At 41.3% G+C, this 15,825-nt stretch overlaps 1 protein-coding gene across 1 annotated transcript in view; it reads left to right on the top strand.

Annotated features, from left to right (window-relative positions):
• Positions 1–8,303, top strand: part of fgfrl1a (fibroblast growth factor receptor like 1a) — a 67,535-nt gene extending 59,232 nt beyond the window's left edge. Inside the window, exons 6-9 of the mRNA XM_018693716.2 lie at positions 125–430; positions 2,918–3,090; positions 3,177–3,357; positions 3,807–8,303. Coding sequence (XP_018549232.1) covers positions 125–430; positions 2,918–3,090; positions 3,177–3,357; positions 3,807–4,234 — 1,088 coding nt within the window. The 3' untranslated portion in view covers positions 4,235–8,303. The remainder of the gene's footprint in view (positions 1–124; positions 431–2,917; positions 3,091–3,176; positions 3,358–3,806) is intronic.
• The last annotated feature ends 7,522 nt before the right edge of the window (positions 8,304–15,825 follow it).

Raw genomic sequence — 15,825 nt, forward strand, 5'->3', positions numbered from 1 at the left:
GTAGCTTTACATTAAGGTCCAATGTCCTACAAGCAGCTAACAGCAGTAGAACATACGTTTATGATAATAGATTTATACCTAATAACAGTTCCAATCTCCTTTTCACTCATCTTTCCACTTGTAGTACGTCCACGTTTTACCCAGCCGGCAAAGATGAGGAAGCGCGTCATCGCTCGCCCAGTTGGCAGCTCAGTGCGCCTGAAGTGCACAGCAAGTGGTAACCCTCGCCCCGACATCGTCTGGCTGAAGGACAGTCGGCCGCTGCTGGATGAGGACGGTGGAGCCGGAGTAGGAGGTGGAGGAGACGGGAAGAAGAAGAGGTGGACTCTAAGTCTGAAGAACCTGACGCCGGAGCACAGCGGGAAGTACACCTGCCACGTCTCCAACAGAGCAGGGGAGATCAACGCCACCTACAAAGTGGAAGTCATACGTGAGTGACCGTGATTTGTGTGCATCATTTATAGGGTTAGTGGCCCAGCAATGGACTGGCAATCTGTCCAGGGTGTACCTCACCTCTATCAAAAACCAATGGGTGGATTGGTTTTTGACAATTGTCGGTTCTCAAATTTGTTAAATGCTAATATGTATATAAAATGTTAATATTGTCAGTCATTCATCATCTCAGCTCTACTTTTGAGAGATGAAGCATCCTAAAAATATGAATGCATGTAAAAAAAAATATGGCTGCCTGTGGTCATCTCATGTCATGACACATCTGAAGTACATTTTTGGAATTGTGGTGTGTGATTTGTTAAACGTTCCTGCTGGTGTATGATACACCATGCCTCTCGTGCAAACAATAACATACATTATGCTGTACACAATATGTATATTATTGTTTAACTGAGAGGCCTGTCTGACTAAATGGCAGGGTTTGAAATACGTTTTGTTTCCACTCTGGCTCACAATACGGTGATTATGTAGAACATCTAAGATCATATGATCAGGAACACCATAATTAACTTTTCAACCATTCAAATGATTTGTTGGCAAAGTAATCAGTCTTTGCTTTTATAAGAGAGAGAGCGCTCATTGTGCTTGGAAAGGAGCTGAGTTTAGATTTCCATCCTTTCTGAGGAGAAAAGGACATGAAGACAGTGGTCAGTCATCAGCAGATTTCTCTTACACTATCTAATACTACATGTTGATAGTGTTAAACAACAGTAACAGATGGTACTTCTATGCTTTAAACCATGGTCAGAAATGCTGTTTGTAGTTGTAGAGCTACAGAGCCCACATTCACCAATGTGCTAGCAATTGAGCTGCACCAAGAATAGAAGTTTAAAATAGCTTTTAGAAGCCTCCTTTCACTCCAGTGGCATTTATTGATCACCACCAGTCTTGTCAGTAAACATCAGTCAAGCGAGTGAGGAATGTTGAGCAGGTTTTTTAGTTTGGAAGTTGAGCCAGCTGCAGTTTGAGTCTAAAAAAGGTCTAGTTTCACTGTTGAGAGCAGAATGTGCGCTGCGATGTGTTGTGAGTGTTTTTTGATGTATTGGGTCGTGTTGGAAAGCTGCAGAAGCTGGGTGATTTAATGTTGAGCCGTTTGGTGGTGTTGGAGTTGGTGTTGAATTTGTGTCTGTGTGTGTTTGTGTTTGTGTGTGTGTGTGTGTGTGTGTGCGCGCGCGTGCGCATTGAGCTGTGTGTTACTGAGTGTTATAGCTCTGTTGAGAGGCTTAGACTAGCTCTCTTGACTCTCGCTTTACTCACCACATCTGTTGTACATTAAACTACAGCTGTCTTTCCTGAAAGACATTTATGCACTCACACGTGCACACACACACACACACACACACACACACACACAAATACACACACACTGAGAGGAAGTAAATCAAACTTCTGCTCGCTTATGTCAAATGTGACATTTTCTCTATCAGTAAAGTTTCACTCAGCTGTCAGTCATTCACAGCGGTTCACAAACAGAAAACTAGAAAGAAACAAGTCCAGGACAAAAAAACAGTTAAGTCCTTACAAAACATCTAAATTTGCATATAAACAGAGATTACTTGAGTATAGTATAAATATGATAAATTATCTGATGGTCATGCACATGCACTCTGAGCATCCTTTTTAAAGACAGGATTTATTACAGATTACATACGTTAAATGCAGGTTACACCCACACTATTCGGCATCCCTCCAAAGCATTTACTGACCACCTAGAATAAATGTTTGTTTGTTTGAATGTTTTTTTCACTTTTATCTTATTTGCATTTCATTGTAGGTAGCCATGCTTACCAGAACAACAAATAAAACAAAGCTAGCACTGCAGCGTGTTCCTAGAGTCTTAAACCTGCAATTTTTCTCCAACACCTTATGAGCCTCTCAGAAAGTCATGGACAGTTTGGAAACTATAGTCCTCTCCAACTTCATGATTTAATCCTCTAAGACAGCCAAAACTGAGGATACGTTTTAAACTGTGCTGAAAACAAGTTTTGCTGATGTCAAACAAGGAAAAAAAAAGATTTTCTTGGGTTATGTTCCCATGAGATTGCATTAACAGATACCAAAGAGGAGACGATTGAATGTCTCTGGCAGGTGTGTTTATTCTGCTGTATAAACTGAGAAAGAAAAAGCGGGAGCCGAAGATAAGGGATCTGTTTGTGTATCGTCAGCAGAGAGGGAGGATGTGGCGGTGAATACAGCAGATACTGTGCAAATAATGCTTTCAAACCATATTGTATTCTCTCAGCGTCGGTGCGTTCTTTTTAAGTTTTATTCAGTTCAAATAAATTGCAATAAAAAGAGAACATACTGTTTCCTCTCTGTGCTTTTCCCATGATTTAAATTCTGATTACAGCTGAATTTGATCTTTTTCTTTGGCGAGTGAAATATAATTTAATATCGGGATTTATAAATCATACCTTTTCTTTCTGTGTATGTGTGTTTGTCTCTTTTGTGTCTCTTTGTGCAGAGCGTACCAACTCTAAACCCATCCTGACCGGTACTCACCCTGTCAACACCACCGTGGACTACGGAGGAACCACATCTTTCCAGTGTAAAGTCCGCAGTGACGTCAAGCCGGTCATCCAGTGGCTTAAAAGAGTCGAGCCTGGTGATGAGAACAAGTTTAACTCCACCATAGAGGTACAAGCACATGCCCTGCCAAGGACAAATTATTAACTACTGACATAACTAATAAATAAACTTGTACTTTATGATTTTATTCAAAGGTTGGAGATCATCGCTTCGTGGTCCTGCCAACTGGAGAGGTTTGGTCACGTCCTGATGGATCTTACCTCAACAAGCTGCTGATAACCAGAGCCAAGGAGGAGGATGCTGGCATGTACATCTGCCTCGGAGCCAATACTATGGGCTACAGCTTCAGGAGTGCCTACCTCACTGTCCTACCAGGTCAGAGGAAAAAAGAGAGAAAATAACGTCAAACACAGAGAGAGAGAAATGTTTATGATTGTGTGTATTTATCCCTCTGATACTAGAACGAGATGTTGTTACCTTGATTTTTTTCATCAATTAATCAAGCAAATAATTGAGATAAGCTGATTAATTGGTAATGAAAAGAGTCATTAGTTGCAGCCCTAGTTCCTTATCACCAGCTAACACCATCAGCTAACCAAGAGAAAACTAACAACACAATAAACTAAATAGCATGTTGCCATCACTGTTATCATGCGGCTGAAGTCACCAAACAGACCAACAAACCCCCTTTTGTTACATCATATTATCAAGTAACACAACATACCTGTATCTATAAGAGTGTGTTACATTAAAATCTAGACGGATGATTCATATTTTCAGCTGTTTGTTCTTTCATTAATTTCATGTTTCTCATTCTTTCACAGATCTGAAGCCCCAGATCAACTCTGTCCCCACAGCAACATCCCCGAGCCTACCCTGGCCAGTCATTATTGGAATACCGGCAGGTGTCGCCTTCATCTTAGGCACCGCCCTCCTCTGGTTCTGCCAATCAAAACGCACCTGCTCCTCTTCCTCCCCTTCCTCCTCCTCTGCTCTGCCGGCTGCTCAGCGTCTACCTGTGGCCAGTCGTGACCGAGCCTGCCCAACGTTGCCTCCTCAACCGGCCAACGGGGATAAAGATTGTCTTTCTTATGAGGACTACATTGCACATCAGCAGCTGCTCCTGGCTCAAGGAGGCACCGGATTGGCTCCGAAGGTCTACCCAAAGATCTACACGGATATTCACACGCACACGCATTCGCACGTGGACGGGAAAGTGCACCAGCACCAGCACATTCACTACCAGTGTTAGCAGCGAGGCTAGCGGCAAGCTTTGGTGTTTCACGTTCAACTCTTACATGAACATGTTTCCTGTGCATGCAGACTCGGTCACAACAGCCCACGCTAACTGCTGACATACAAAGCAAAGAACAAGGAAAGCCACATGCAAGAGACCATGCGGACTCATATATAGAAACATGGGATCACGCAGCTCTTCCTCATTTTGCTGCAGCCATATGTTGTGTGCAAACGGACTTACTCAAGACACAAACAATGAAGAATGTAAAAAGAGACAAAGATCTTTATTTTTAGCCAGCCTGGGAGCCTATTCATTGCAATCTATGAGAGAAAAATCCCAAAACATGTTTTATTCGAGCCTCTCGTTAAGTAAAATCTCCTCTGTACGTGTACAAATCTCTCCCTTTTTGCTCAAAGGCCTTATTTGAAGCAACAATGAACTCACAGCTTCAATGTAACTTTACAGCAACCCACCAATTTATCTGCCTCTGTTCTTTCAGTGCTATGGATACAAGCACAACCTCCTCAGTTACAGTACAAATACTACAAGGCTCCAAATATAGCCACTCGTGTATATAGTAGAATATGATTATATGGCATTTAGCATGCTACTTCATCCTGGGTAATCTATAAAGAACAATATAGCATGTGTGTAATGTAATAGTTTAATTTCAGAGTATATCTCAGGCATCAGCCCAACTGAGCCATAAGAATCACAACTCAAGACAAACTCCACTGTATCCACACCCTCGGTAAAACATGAGGGCTGCAGGTTTTTTGCTTCTGTCAGGACGACGGCTGCTCTGATAAATGTCCAGCTGCTATCTGGGTGCTGTATGAATTAAGAACTAATATCAGTCTCTCTGAGTAGATTGATTTTAGCAGCAGCTACGATGTGATTTTCTCCCCACAACCAAGGACCTCCTCCAGACAGCGTTTGCAGAAGTAATCATTAGATTTCCGATAAGTACATCAACTGACAGTTTCCACCCCTTTACTTCATGGAGAATGGCAGCATTTCCTGTTTGCATTGTCTCCTTTTCAGCTCTGTTTGGTGCTTGCTGACTTTAGAAGTGAGAGGGATGAAAGGTATCCGTTCTCCTCGTGTCATATGTTCAACCTCTCCCTCGCAAAGGGATCATCAACAATGCCTCAGTGTAAAATGGCGCCCTCTAAGAATTGAATCCAGATTTCGTGGATCAGTCTCGGATCTTCGAATGTATGACAAGTTCTTGTTAATCTGTTACAAGATTTAGAGGGCTTAAAAGAGAGAGACTTTGTAAGTCAAAGGATGAGACTGAACCCTCAACTCTTCCTCAAGCACCACACAAGATGAGCCGGGGAATAATTGAACGGGGTTTGCGTATGCTCTGTGTTTGTTACGAGGCAGAGACATCTGTTCTCTCTTGAAGCAAAGTTTTGGATAATGAGTTGCCTGTGATACCATGATAAAGAAAATGGAAAACATTATAATCAACACTTAAAAGATATTTTAAAGGTAAAATAATGGTATACAGCTTGTAACTGGACTGAATATCAGTATTGTTATATTTGAATTTAGAGCCATACGTTGTGCATCATGTCGATCACTATGACAAAACCCACTGAGCATCTACAAGTACAAAAACCTGTCTTGTTCCCGTACAGTGGCAATGAATTATAATACTGCATTCAGCAAAGTATCTGGGATATTTGGTTCTGTGTGTTTTGATTCAGTCGTCTGCAGAGTTACCACTAATTTTACTAACCACCTTAAGAGATTTTTTAAGATTTCCTCACTCTCAACTGTGTTGCACTTTTTTAGAGTTGGACACATAGTACCTTTATTATTCTCATTAATACATTGAATTTGGTGAACATAAGTAACTCCTAATGGTGCTCCTCCTGGCTTGATCCTGAGCAGAGGTCTAATCAACCAAACTAAAAACACCTGTGTGTTTGTGCGGGGCCTTTAATGTGTCAGTGAGGTCATCTGCAGCTGTTAGGAGTAAAGCAATTAGTACGCTAAATAAAAGATCCAAGAATAACCTGTTTTGTTAGTCAGTGTAAGCTCAAGCAGAAGGGAGTGAGAGAAGGGGCCGTGGTTGCAACGCGATGATGTTGTATATGAGTGACCATAATGACAAAAGGTTTTAAGCCCATAAACTTGTTTTTTTTTACAGGCAATAAAATCCAAAATCTAAAGATTACTTTTAAAACTGCAGCAATGAGTGCATCAAAATCACTTGTAAAACTAGTAGCACTGGAGTTTTCACACTACATTAGCTTGCTGGATTTTCTTCTTGGAAAGTGTTAAGAGATATTCTTGTTACCACATTTTGCTAGTTTGTTTGTTCGTTTATTTGGACAACAATGCAACATATCATTGCATTAATGGTCTCAGTTCTCCTGGTGGTTGTTGGGAAGTTTCCAGCCCATGAAAAAAGTTGTTTAGACCAGAACCTCATAAAACAAAAACACCCGCAACAAACCTTCTCAGAACACAACCATGTATAAGAGACTTGCTTTTTCTCAGGTGTCCCCCTCATTGTTCCTGTGTGTGCTCATGAATCTGACCACTAAATAAAAACTGTGTAAAATGATATGCTGAGATAAGATTTAGGTTTCAGCTGTTTTACATTATAGCCCTCTCTGAGAGGCACACTCAGTCATGTGTACGGTTGGAGAAGTGGGGTGACTCTGTCCAGGGATGTGTAAACATAAAAAGGTGAATGGGGTGGGTGGGGGATAATGTAGAAAAGTACTGTATATATGTGAAATAAGAAAGAAACTATAGGCTTGTCATGTAGTTGATTGTATTTGTACTGTATTTAGTTAACGCTTCCCTCGGCTGGCTCTCTTCGGGACATCTAAAATACAACAGTGAGAACTTTACAAGTGTGTTTAAACAACCGTGTGACAGGAAGTGATATATTGAAATCACCTGGTAAACTCAGTTACACATGTGGTCATTCTTCAGCGTATATTTTTGCACATAAATCTTTGAACTCAAGTAGGAAAATGTACAAACATATTAACATGGATAAATCATATATGCCCCCTTTTTTATAATACTCACTGGTACATTATCTTTGCAGTCTTTTGCAGTCTTTTTCTTTGTGTATTTTTAAGTTGCCTCAAGAAAATTAGTCTGATATCTGTGAACAACTCATGTATTTCAAACACAACTACTCTCTGTCCTCCTTATTCTTCCTTCCAGCAGGTTCCCCCTCTTCTGTATAAACCCACTAAATTAAAGCATATCAGGACAACAAAGGAAAAGCATGTGTACTCTGCTGTCTAAATGATAAAGGGAGGCACTTGTCCATTTATATGCATCTCCAGCAGCAGCTTCAGTTGAAAATAGCATTTGAAATATTGCATTTGTTCTCTCCCTTTGAGATGGTTTTTCTTGTCCTCCCCATCTTTTCTCCTTTGAAACATCTGCCAACAAAGTCACCCTGAACAACAGCTGGAGTGTGTTATTTTATTGTGAAGTCTTTTCTTCTGGGGTGAAAAATTGTCCAACAGAAAAAAAAAAAAATCTCCAGTCATTGCTACTTTTTTCCCTCCTCATTTCACATGTTAAACCTCTACGTTTTATGTGTCTAAGCTAATGGACTGCCAATAAACAGACTTGTGTATATGTGCACTTACCACTAGTATGTACATGAAAAAATATTAGTGTTAAATTTATAGAAGAATTAAAGAAGATAATTTAGTGAGAATGCATTGGACCATACAGTAGCTCTAGCAACACATTGGCCCGCAAAACATTGTAAATGCTAAATTGTCTCAAGATTCACCAAGAAAAAAAAGTGTGTTTCTAATTTATTTTCTTTTAAACATGTTTGTTATTTTCATATAATTGGGCATTATACTGCATGAGTGGATTTTGTGTTATAATCATAATGTAAGCTATGTAGCAAATACCATGTTCATGTCATTGTAAGATACTGTATTTATACATGCCGACGGAATATACAAAATTTTATCGATAATCCTTGTATCGACAGTCTTGTACAGTCTATCATCATTTAGGATAAAATTTGTTCTCTCCCATTGTAATCATGTTACTGGTGCCATTAAAAAAGTTAAATCTCTGTGACGTTGTCTTTGGTTCATAAATATTCAGTCCTATCCAAGCATCTGGCACTTTGTTGTTTTGTTCTGTTTTTTTCTCGTTGTCCCAGATCTGTCTGTGTCACGGCTTCACTTCTCTGTCACATAAACTCAGACAGGGATTCCAGTGCCATCCAGCACAATACCTCCCAGCACCATGGGACTGTCTTTAAGTGAATGTCCTTCTCTAAATAGTTGTAGCCCTTCAATTGTGCGGCCTGCAGCCAGCGTTTCGTCTGTCACCATGTCTGTCTGGAGAGATGACAGATGGACAAGAGTTGCGTGCAGATGGAGGGTGTGAAGGCCCGCCATCTCTCTCTCTTCCTCTCTGACTCATTACAGGAGAGGAAGATGGTGAAAGAAAACACTGTTGAAGGGTGGAGGATGGCAACGGGAGTGGACATGAGAACAGAAGATGACACACAAACAAAAGTAGTCATTTCCATGATCTTCTTTCCATGCTCGCATTTTGCTTTGCATTGACTGCTTGACTGTGACGCACCGATGAAGCGTATCTATAGCTTGCACTTCTGTGTTGATCTTTATGGGAACCCATCATCCATTTTATTTTTATTACCTTATCTAGTTGTTATGGCTAATATGTTAGCAAATAGTTGTTTAGATATACATTAAGCAGACACAGGGACATTGGTTTTGGCTCGTGTTTCTGGCCGCACAAGTCCAGTATCCAAGCTTTAGCTCTATTGGTCCACCAACTCCTGAGGAGGCTATCTCACTCTTTAGTTGCTGAATGCTTCAGTACAGGCTCTGACTTTGCTGTTTGGTGCTGAGCAGGAAGTGTACAGTGTATTCATCTGAGCTTTTTCTCTGAAAACAGACAGTAAAACCAAAACAATGAGCTAAAAGAAGCTAAATCAGACTCTGGCAGGCAGATGGCAATTCTCTGGGGGTTTGTCACTATGTGTGACCTCCCCTTTATATTATACTTTTTTGCATGCATATCACATATACTGTAGCTGAGGGCCCCCTTTTGCCCCTGGGCCTGTGCTCAGTAGATCTGTATGGTCCATCTGTGCCTGGGCATGTTTTACCTGAAAAAGGCTTATCAGACTTTATGTGAGATCAATAAAGGTAAAGCCGTAAGATCAGTAATCTGCAAGAATCAGTGGGTTAACAGTGAGACTAATAGCTTAAACATTACTTTTCAGTACTAACAAAGTACAGTTAAAACAATAAATAAAAGGCAGTTTAATCAAAATAAAGTCTGTCAGAAAGAGTTAGAACAGAAGTGGGAGCAAAAGAAAAGTTTTGCCAAAATCCTCATGTCCTGTAATCCCCTCGCTCCCCTTGTTTCTCCAAAGTTCATTTAAATTAGATTTAACATCACATATTAAATGGACGGAGACTGACCCATGTATAGTTTCCCCTCACGTATTGGAAGTTTCAACCAAAATAGAATCATTAAAGCACATATACTGTTTCATAACTTTCTGGATTGTAAGGTCAGAAATTGAGCAAGGGGGTTGAAGGGGGTATTGGACGTGCAGCGGAAAGTAATAGAAGTTTGAGAAGAAAAAAAAAACAATGAAAATAGACAGAGAAGGAAAATACCTCACAGGAATTGTGCGGTTTTGAAATTTCTGCAAAGTCAACAGCTAGTCACGACTGTGTGACCTAACCCAGGGATTTATAAATCCTGGAACCTGTGGATTTCCGTGCATCTGGAAAGCTTCACTGGTGATAAATAAACAGCAGAGCAAGTGATCTGAAAGATTTACACTCTGCATTTTTCTAAGTGAGAGATTTGAGGAGGAAAGAACTGACCCGATAAGAGATACTATACAAGGCAAAGACTGTATGTGGCTTTCCCCGGCTGTCTCCATCCCTTGACATTCAACTCTCATTCTTTTCTTATCTCAGAGATTAGCCTTTTCCTGATTTTTTTCCCCCTTTGTGTGTGTGTGTTCCTGGTTATCTCCTGTGAATCTGATTGACTTGAGGAGTTGGGGGGTGGGGGGTTGGGAGGACAGACAGGAGGAGGAAAAGATGAAGAAAAGCAGGGAGGAGGAGGAGGAGGAGGATGACACAGAACTGAGCTGCTGACAGATGTGTTGAGCTCACTGCTGCTCGGCACTGATGAGAGGAGGTGAGAAAACGGAGAGGAGATCAGTGGAAGAGTGAGGAAGTGTCGAATGAGGGGGGGAAAGAAATGTGGAGAAGAGGAAGGGAGGAGAAAACACTGCCAAGGCCTGATACCGTCTGTCTCCTCTGTTTCAACTTTGATTTGTCATTTAAATGCTAATGTGACACAAGTTCCATCATATTTCTCTTTGTTTTTTATGCATTCAACAGTTTAATAACTTTCAATTACTTAGTGAAAAACTATTATTTATTGTTGGTATATAATTCTAGTGGACCTCTGTGTATTTTTTATTTTTTTGTTTAATCAGGTGAAAGTCTCACTGAGATTATGAGCTTTTCCAGGAGAGGTCAGGCAAAGAGGTAAGTATATAGTAGAAGTGACACAACAATAAACACATGAAGGGTTGAGGATCCTGTTACACAAGAGAGCAGAGATTATCCTGTTAAAACACACACCTAAAATGAATTAGAAATAAAAACACAAACTGATCCATAACATAACCAATATTGTGAGTCAAAACTGTGAGGTGTGTTTTCTTTAAAATCTAACTGAAAAGGGTATGTTGAAGCTAAAAATGGGGAAGTTAATGTTGAAGCTATGCAGAGGAAAGATTCCTCTTATTTTATTGTGAAAGTCGTGTAATTGTGTTTGGAAGGGAACTGACAAGAACTTATACTGTATATAAGTAATAACAAACATATACAAAGAACACAAAGGCTTTGCTTATATATGGTTCTTAAGTACAGCAGATGAATACAGTAAAACATTTTAAAAAGTTTTCCAAGTTTATTTGATTGGCCCCAAATATTCCTTAAGTTCTTATCATCAAATTATGTGAAAAGTAATTCCCTAAAGCCAAAAAATCAATCTAACATGCAGCCTTCAACAAGCCTTTTTTATTCTCACTAATAGAGTACAAATCTCACCTCCCACTGTCAGCTGGGACATTATGTAGTAATCTGCACATCCCTCACACAGAAAAAAATGTTGATTGTTGTTTTATAGAGAGATGCCTTAACGTGAGGGGAATGTTTTAAAAAGTTCCTGCAAAGAATTTTGCATTTCTGAAAAGAAAAATGGGAACAGGATGGGAAAAAACTGGGGGGAAAAGTGTTTGGCAGTGTTGAAATTTTTTTGTGAATGAAACCTTTCAGATCTTGTTCTTCTGGTCTTTTGCAGACCTCTCAGCACCGGTATGTAAAACTGTGTGAGAAGCTGAACAGAAGAGTGAGAATTTACTAAAGACATTCCTGGGCTGTTGAGATGTAGGATGAACCCTTTGTTGCAGTGGGTCACAGTTTTTTCATTTGACATACACCTTCAGAAAACACTCCTAGTTTCCAGCAGCGGAGGAAGTACAGTGATATAAAAAATCCTATTTGGTAAAAGCATATCATTAGATGATTAATACTGAAACATCAGTGTATAAGCAGGTTGCTACTGTTGTAGCTGGTGCAGGTAGAAAGAAAAGCAGAAAAAACTACACTTTAATACACAAATCTGTTTTCAGTTTAGAGGGAATAAATCACTATTTGCTGAAGCTGTTAACAACTCATAGACATCTGACATGTGACCCAGAGTATACACAGCTTTTTTTGTAAGATGTCATTTCCACCAGTGTTAGTTTGATGTAGCACTATGTAAGTTTTTGCAGTTGTTTAGCAGTTGTTTGAAGCTGCAGCTTTAGCAGTGGAATACCTCAGACAGAGCTGAATTTTAAATATCAAGAGCATTTTATACTGACACGATCCCTACAGGGTGGATGGATTTTATACTGACAGACACTGAAGATACTCTGAATGCAGGACCTGCACTCTACTCCCACCAGTGATCATACCTACATTTACCAGAACTTCTTTTTGAGTAATTATGCTGTCACAAATATCTGTGAAAATATCATCCATTGCCAGGGCAAATGTTTAGTCCCTTAGACCTTGAGGTCTTTCAGGACCTTTTGCTGGCTCGCGGAGGGGTCTGGTGGTGTGCGGTCGGCTGGTTAAAAGGGTGTGAACCCGTGGAGGAGATTCCTGGGAGCTTGAGTCAACAGCAGCTGTGGCTGGTGATGAGGAGAAGCTGTCCAAAGGAGCTTTTTACCCGCAACTGCCTTTTCACTGTGAAAGGTGCACTCAGGTGAATGGAGTCAGTGACCATGAAGGGCTCAAACAGACACACACATGCATACACCTGGGAAAAAACATACACACATCTACTCATCAAAATCCAAAGATATCTCTTCATAGGTATACACACACTCACCTGGAAAATAGATTGACACCATTTAGTGAAGTGTATATACAGCATGTGCACACAGATGCACACACACAAAAGCACAGATGCATCTCACACACACACACACACACACACACACAGATGGGAACAACACAGACACCTGGCTGGCACTGAAGCGCTGTTCTGTTTGCATACCTCTCCCTCTCTCCACTCATCCTCCACACAGCCACAAAGCCACCATTAAACCTAGGAAAACAAAAACACAAAAAAGAGGCTAAAAGGGGGCAGCAGGCGGCTTCCATCCTTCTTCCACCCATCCCTCCCTCGCTCACTCCTTTCCTCCCTTCCTCCCTTTCTCTCTCTCTCTCTCTGTACCAAATGTTTACCTTCCCCCCTCGTGAAAAAGAGAGGGATGTGGACAGACAGGGTGAGAAAAGAAAGAAATCTGGCAGAGGGGAAGGGAGCCAAGGCCTTTAAAGTCTGCCATAGAGCCGTGACAAAAGCCTCCTAATCTTGGTGTTGTCTTTCGGCCCCTTTTTCTCCCCGCACATCTTGCCAAGTGTGTGTCTGTGTGTGTGTAAGAAAGAAAAAGAGAGGAAGAAAGTCAGAATCAGTGTGTGTTACACAAGCGAGAGCGTGTGTGTTTTTGTTTGAGAAAGTAGTAAAACGGCAAGGCAAGTTGTGGTGTGTGTTTGTGTGAAAAGAGATTGTGTGTGATAAAGAAGTGTGTGTGCACATGTGTGTGTATGACAGGAAAGGAATCTTTCCACAGCCGTGCTGACATCACTCAAGTATGCATGGGACAGTTGGAGGAGGCCAGGCCCCTTCAAAGGCAACAGCCTGCCTGCCTTCACATGTGGGATGCCTGTATATGTGTGCATGTGTGTGTGTGTTTGTATTGAAGAGTATACAAGTGGTTCAGGTCACCCATCCTCACCTGTTCCTCTTTGACTCATAAACTGCCCCTATTAAACCCTCTTCCGCTAAAATACAACGAACCTGCCCGTCTTTGTGCGCTTGTGTGTGTCCAACAATTCCTCGATCTCATCCTTTTTACCCACTTCAAAAGCAGCAGATGTGAATAGACATGTGTATGTATGTGTGTGTGTGTGTGTGTGTGTGTGTGTGTGTGTGACCTCCTGAGCGTCCCTTCCTCATCCTGTAGATCCCTATCAGAGGCAGCTGTGGTCCAAAGACCATCACACACAGTAGAGGAATGCATACTAGAGCCATGATGATATATTGACTGAGACAGACTATAGTGCCATCTACAGGCCGATCAATTTAATGTCAAATCCATTTTTTCTATAAATCATATTAGTCATAAATGGTAAAGAGACTGCACTTACACAGTACCTGCATTTCCATTCACTCATGCTGCCTCGCTGCCATGCAAGGTGCTGGCCTGCCAGGTGGGAGCAACTTTGTTTCAGTGTCTTGCTCAAGGACACTTTGATCAGAGTGCCAAGCCTGTGGTTAGTAGCGGTTAGTTTTATGCATTTTAAATTACAAGTGGTTCCTTAAAAGATGACTTTGTGTCAATTGATCATATATGAAGGCAGAGAAAGGCTTGTTTTAGAGCAGTTACACCAATCCTCCTGACCAGCTGCTTTAGCTTGTGAATCCTTATAGTGAAGCGATCCCATGCAGCAGATATTTTTGTTTTCTTCTTTTCTTTGAGCCTGAGGGTTGCACTGCTCTAAACCATTAAAATTAATTGATCTTATCTTAGTGGCTTACTGCACAAAAGTGGATACAAAGAGAACATATGTATAAAATACTCCCATTATAATGAAGGTTTTGTTTTAGGCCTGTATAGGGCTTATAGAAATAATTTAAAAACATTCAGAAATTAATTCTCCCTGGTGGCTCTTTTGGATAAATTTTAAACAAGAACATCTTCATTAGTCTTCCTCTGTTTTTTCCAGTGCAAAGGTCAAACAATAAAGGCGGCGACGATCATAGATTACACACTGCAGACCTACACAGGAACGCTCTCTGCACACCTCAGAAAGACAAATAACTCAGGTGTGAAATCATTTAGTTCATGTCGTGTCCTGCCTAGAGGGGATTACACTTACAGCACCAAAGGTACAAGACTGAAATACTGAGTGACAAAGTGTGAAATCTGGATCAGATTAAGTGAGAAGCTTCCCTCTTCTCTCTCTCTCACACACACACACACACAGAGATGGAGATGGAGATGGAAAGGGAGACAGAAAAAGAGAGGGGGAGAGGGAGAGAGAGAGGGAGGGGTGGACAAGCTGTGGGAACACGCTGCTGAATAATTACCACTGACATCAGAATAGTTTTCTTTAGCTCTCTGAAGTGGCAGGCCTCATTTGTACAGCCTGGAGCCATGCAGAGGTGTGTGTGTGTCTGTTTGTGTGTATGTGTGTGTGTGTGTGTGTGTGTGTGCAAGAGAAAGTGAGAGAGATAAAGACAGAGAGATAGGAGGAGATATCTTGCATGCGTGCGTGAGAATAGTATCCAGATTTGTGACTTGAAGAACACATATTAGTCCGTCCTGCGTGTGTGTGTGTGTGTGTGCATAAGGGAGAGATTATTCTGATTTAGTCTTCTCCCTGTCAGTGTGTGACACCATGACAGCTTAGTCTGCCCTGGGGAGCCATTTCTCTCTAAGTGGACCTTAAAAAACAGGAAACGACTTCAAATCCCACTGGAGCGCAGAGGAGGATCAAGCCTACTGACTCTGCACAATACCCTTTAACTTTAACACACACAGACACACATGCTAGTAAGTGCCTGAATATAGTGTGCACAGACCTAGAACACACACACACACACACACACACACACACACACACACACACACACACACAGACACACACGCACAGTCACACCTGAGTCCTCTTCAATAGACGCCATTCACCACCCTGACAACCCAGGACAATAGAGGCAGAAATGCAGGTCGACAAAGAGAGAATCGACCTGTCTGAACACATCAGACCGTCCTCACCACCCGCTGCACCGCATCAGCTTTTCCCCCTGTTGTGATGACTTCAGGTGATATCATGTTTCTATATGGCTACAGTCTTCTTTGCCTTCACTTGCAGCTGTTTTGTAGCAAGATTGGAGGGTGAAATCGCGAGTCGTGTTACTGAGGTTACACGCAGCAGGCCAGGAGTGTGGAAACTATTGTTGAGGGC

Source organism: Lates calcarifer, linkage group LG8, assembly GCF_001640805.2.
Source record: "Lates calcarifer isolate ASB-BC8 linkage group LG8, TLL_Latcal_v3, whole genome shotgun sequence".
Classification (NCBI taxonomy): domain Eukaryota; kingdom Metazoa; phylum Chordata; class Actinopteri; family Centropomidae; genus Lates; species Lates calcarifer.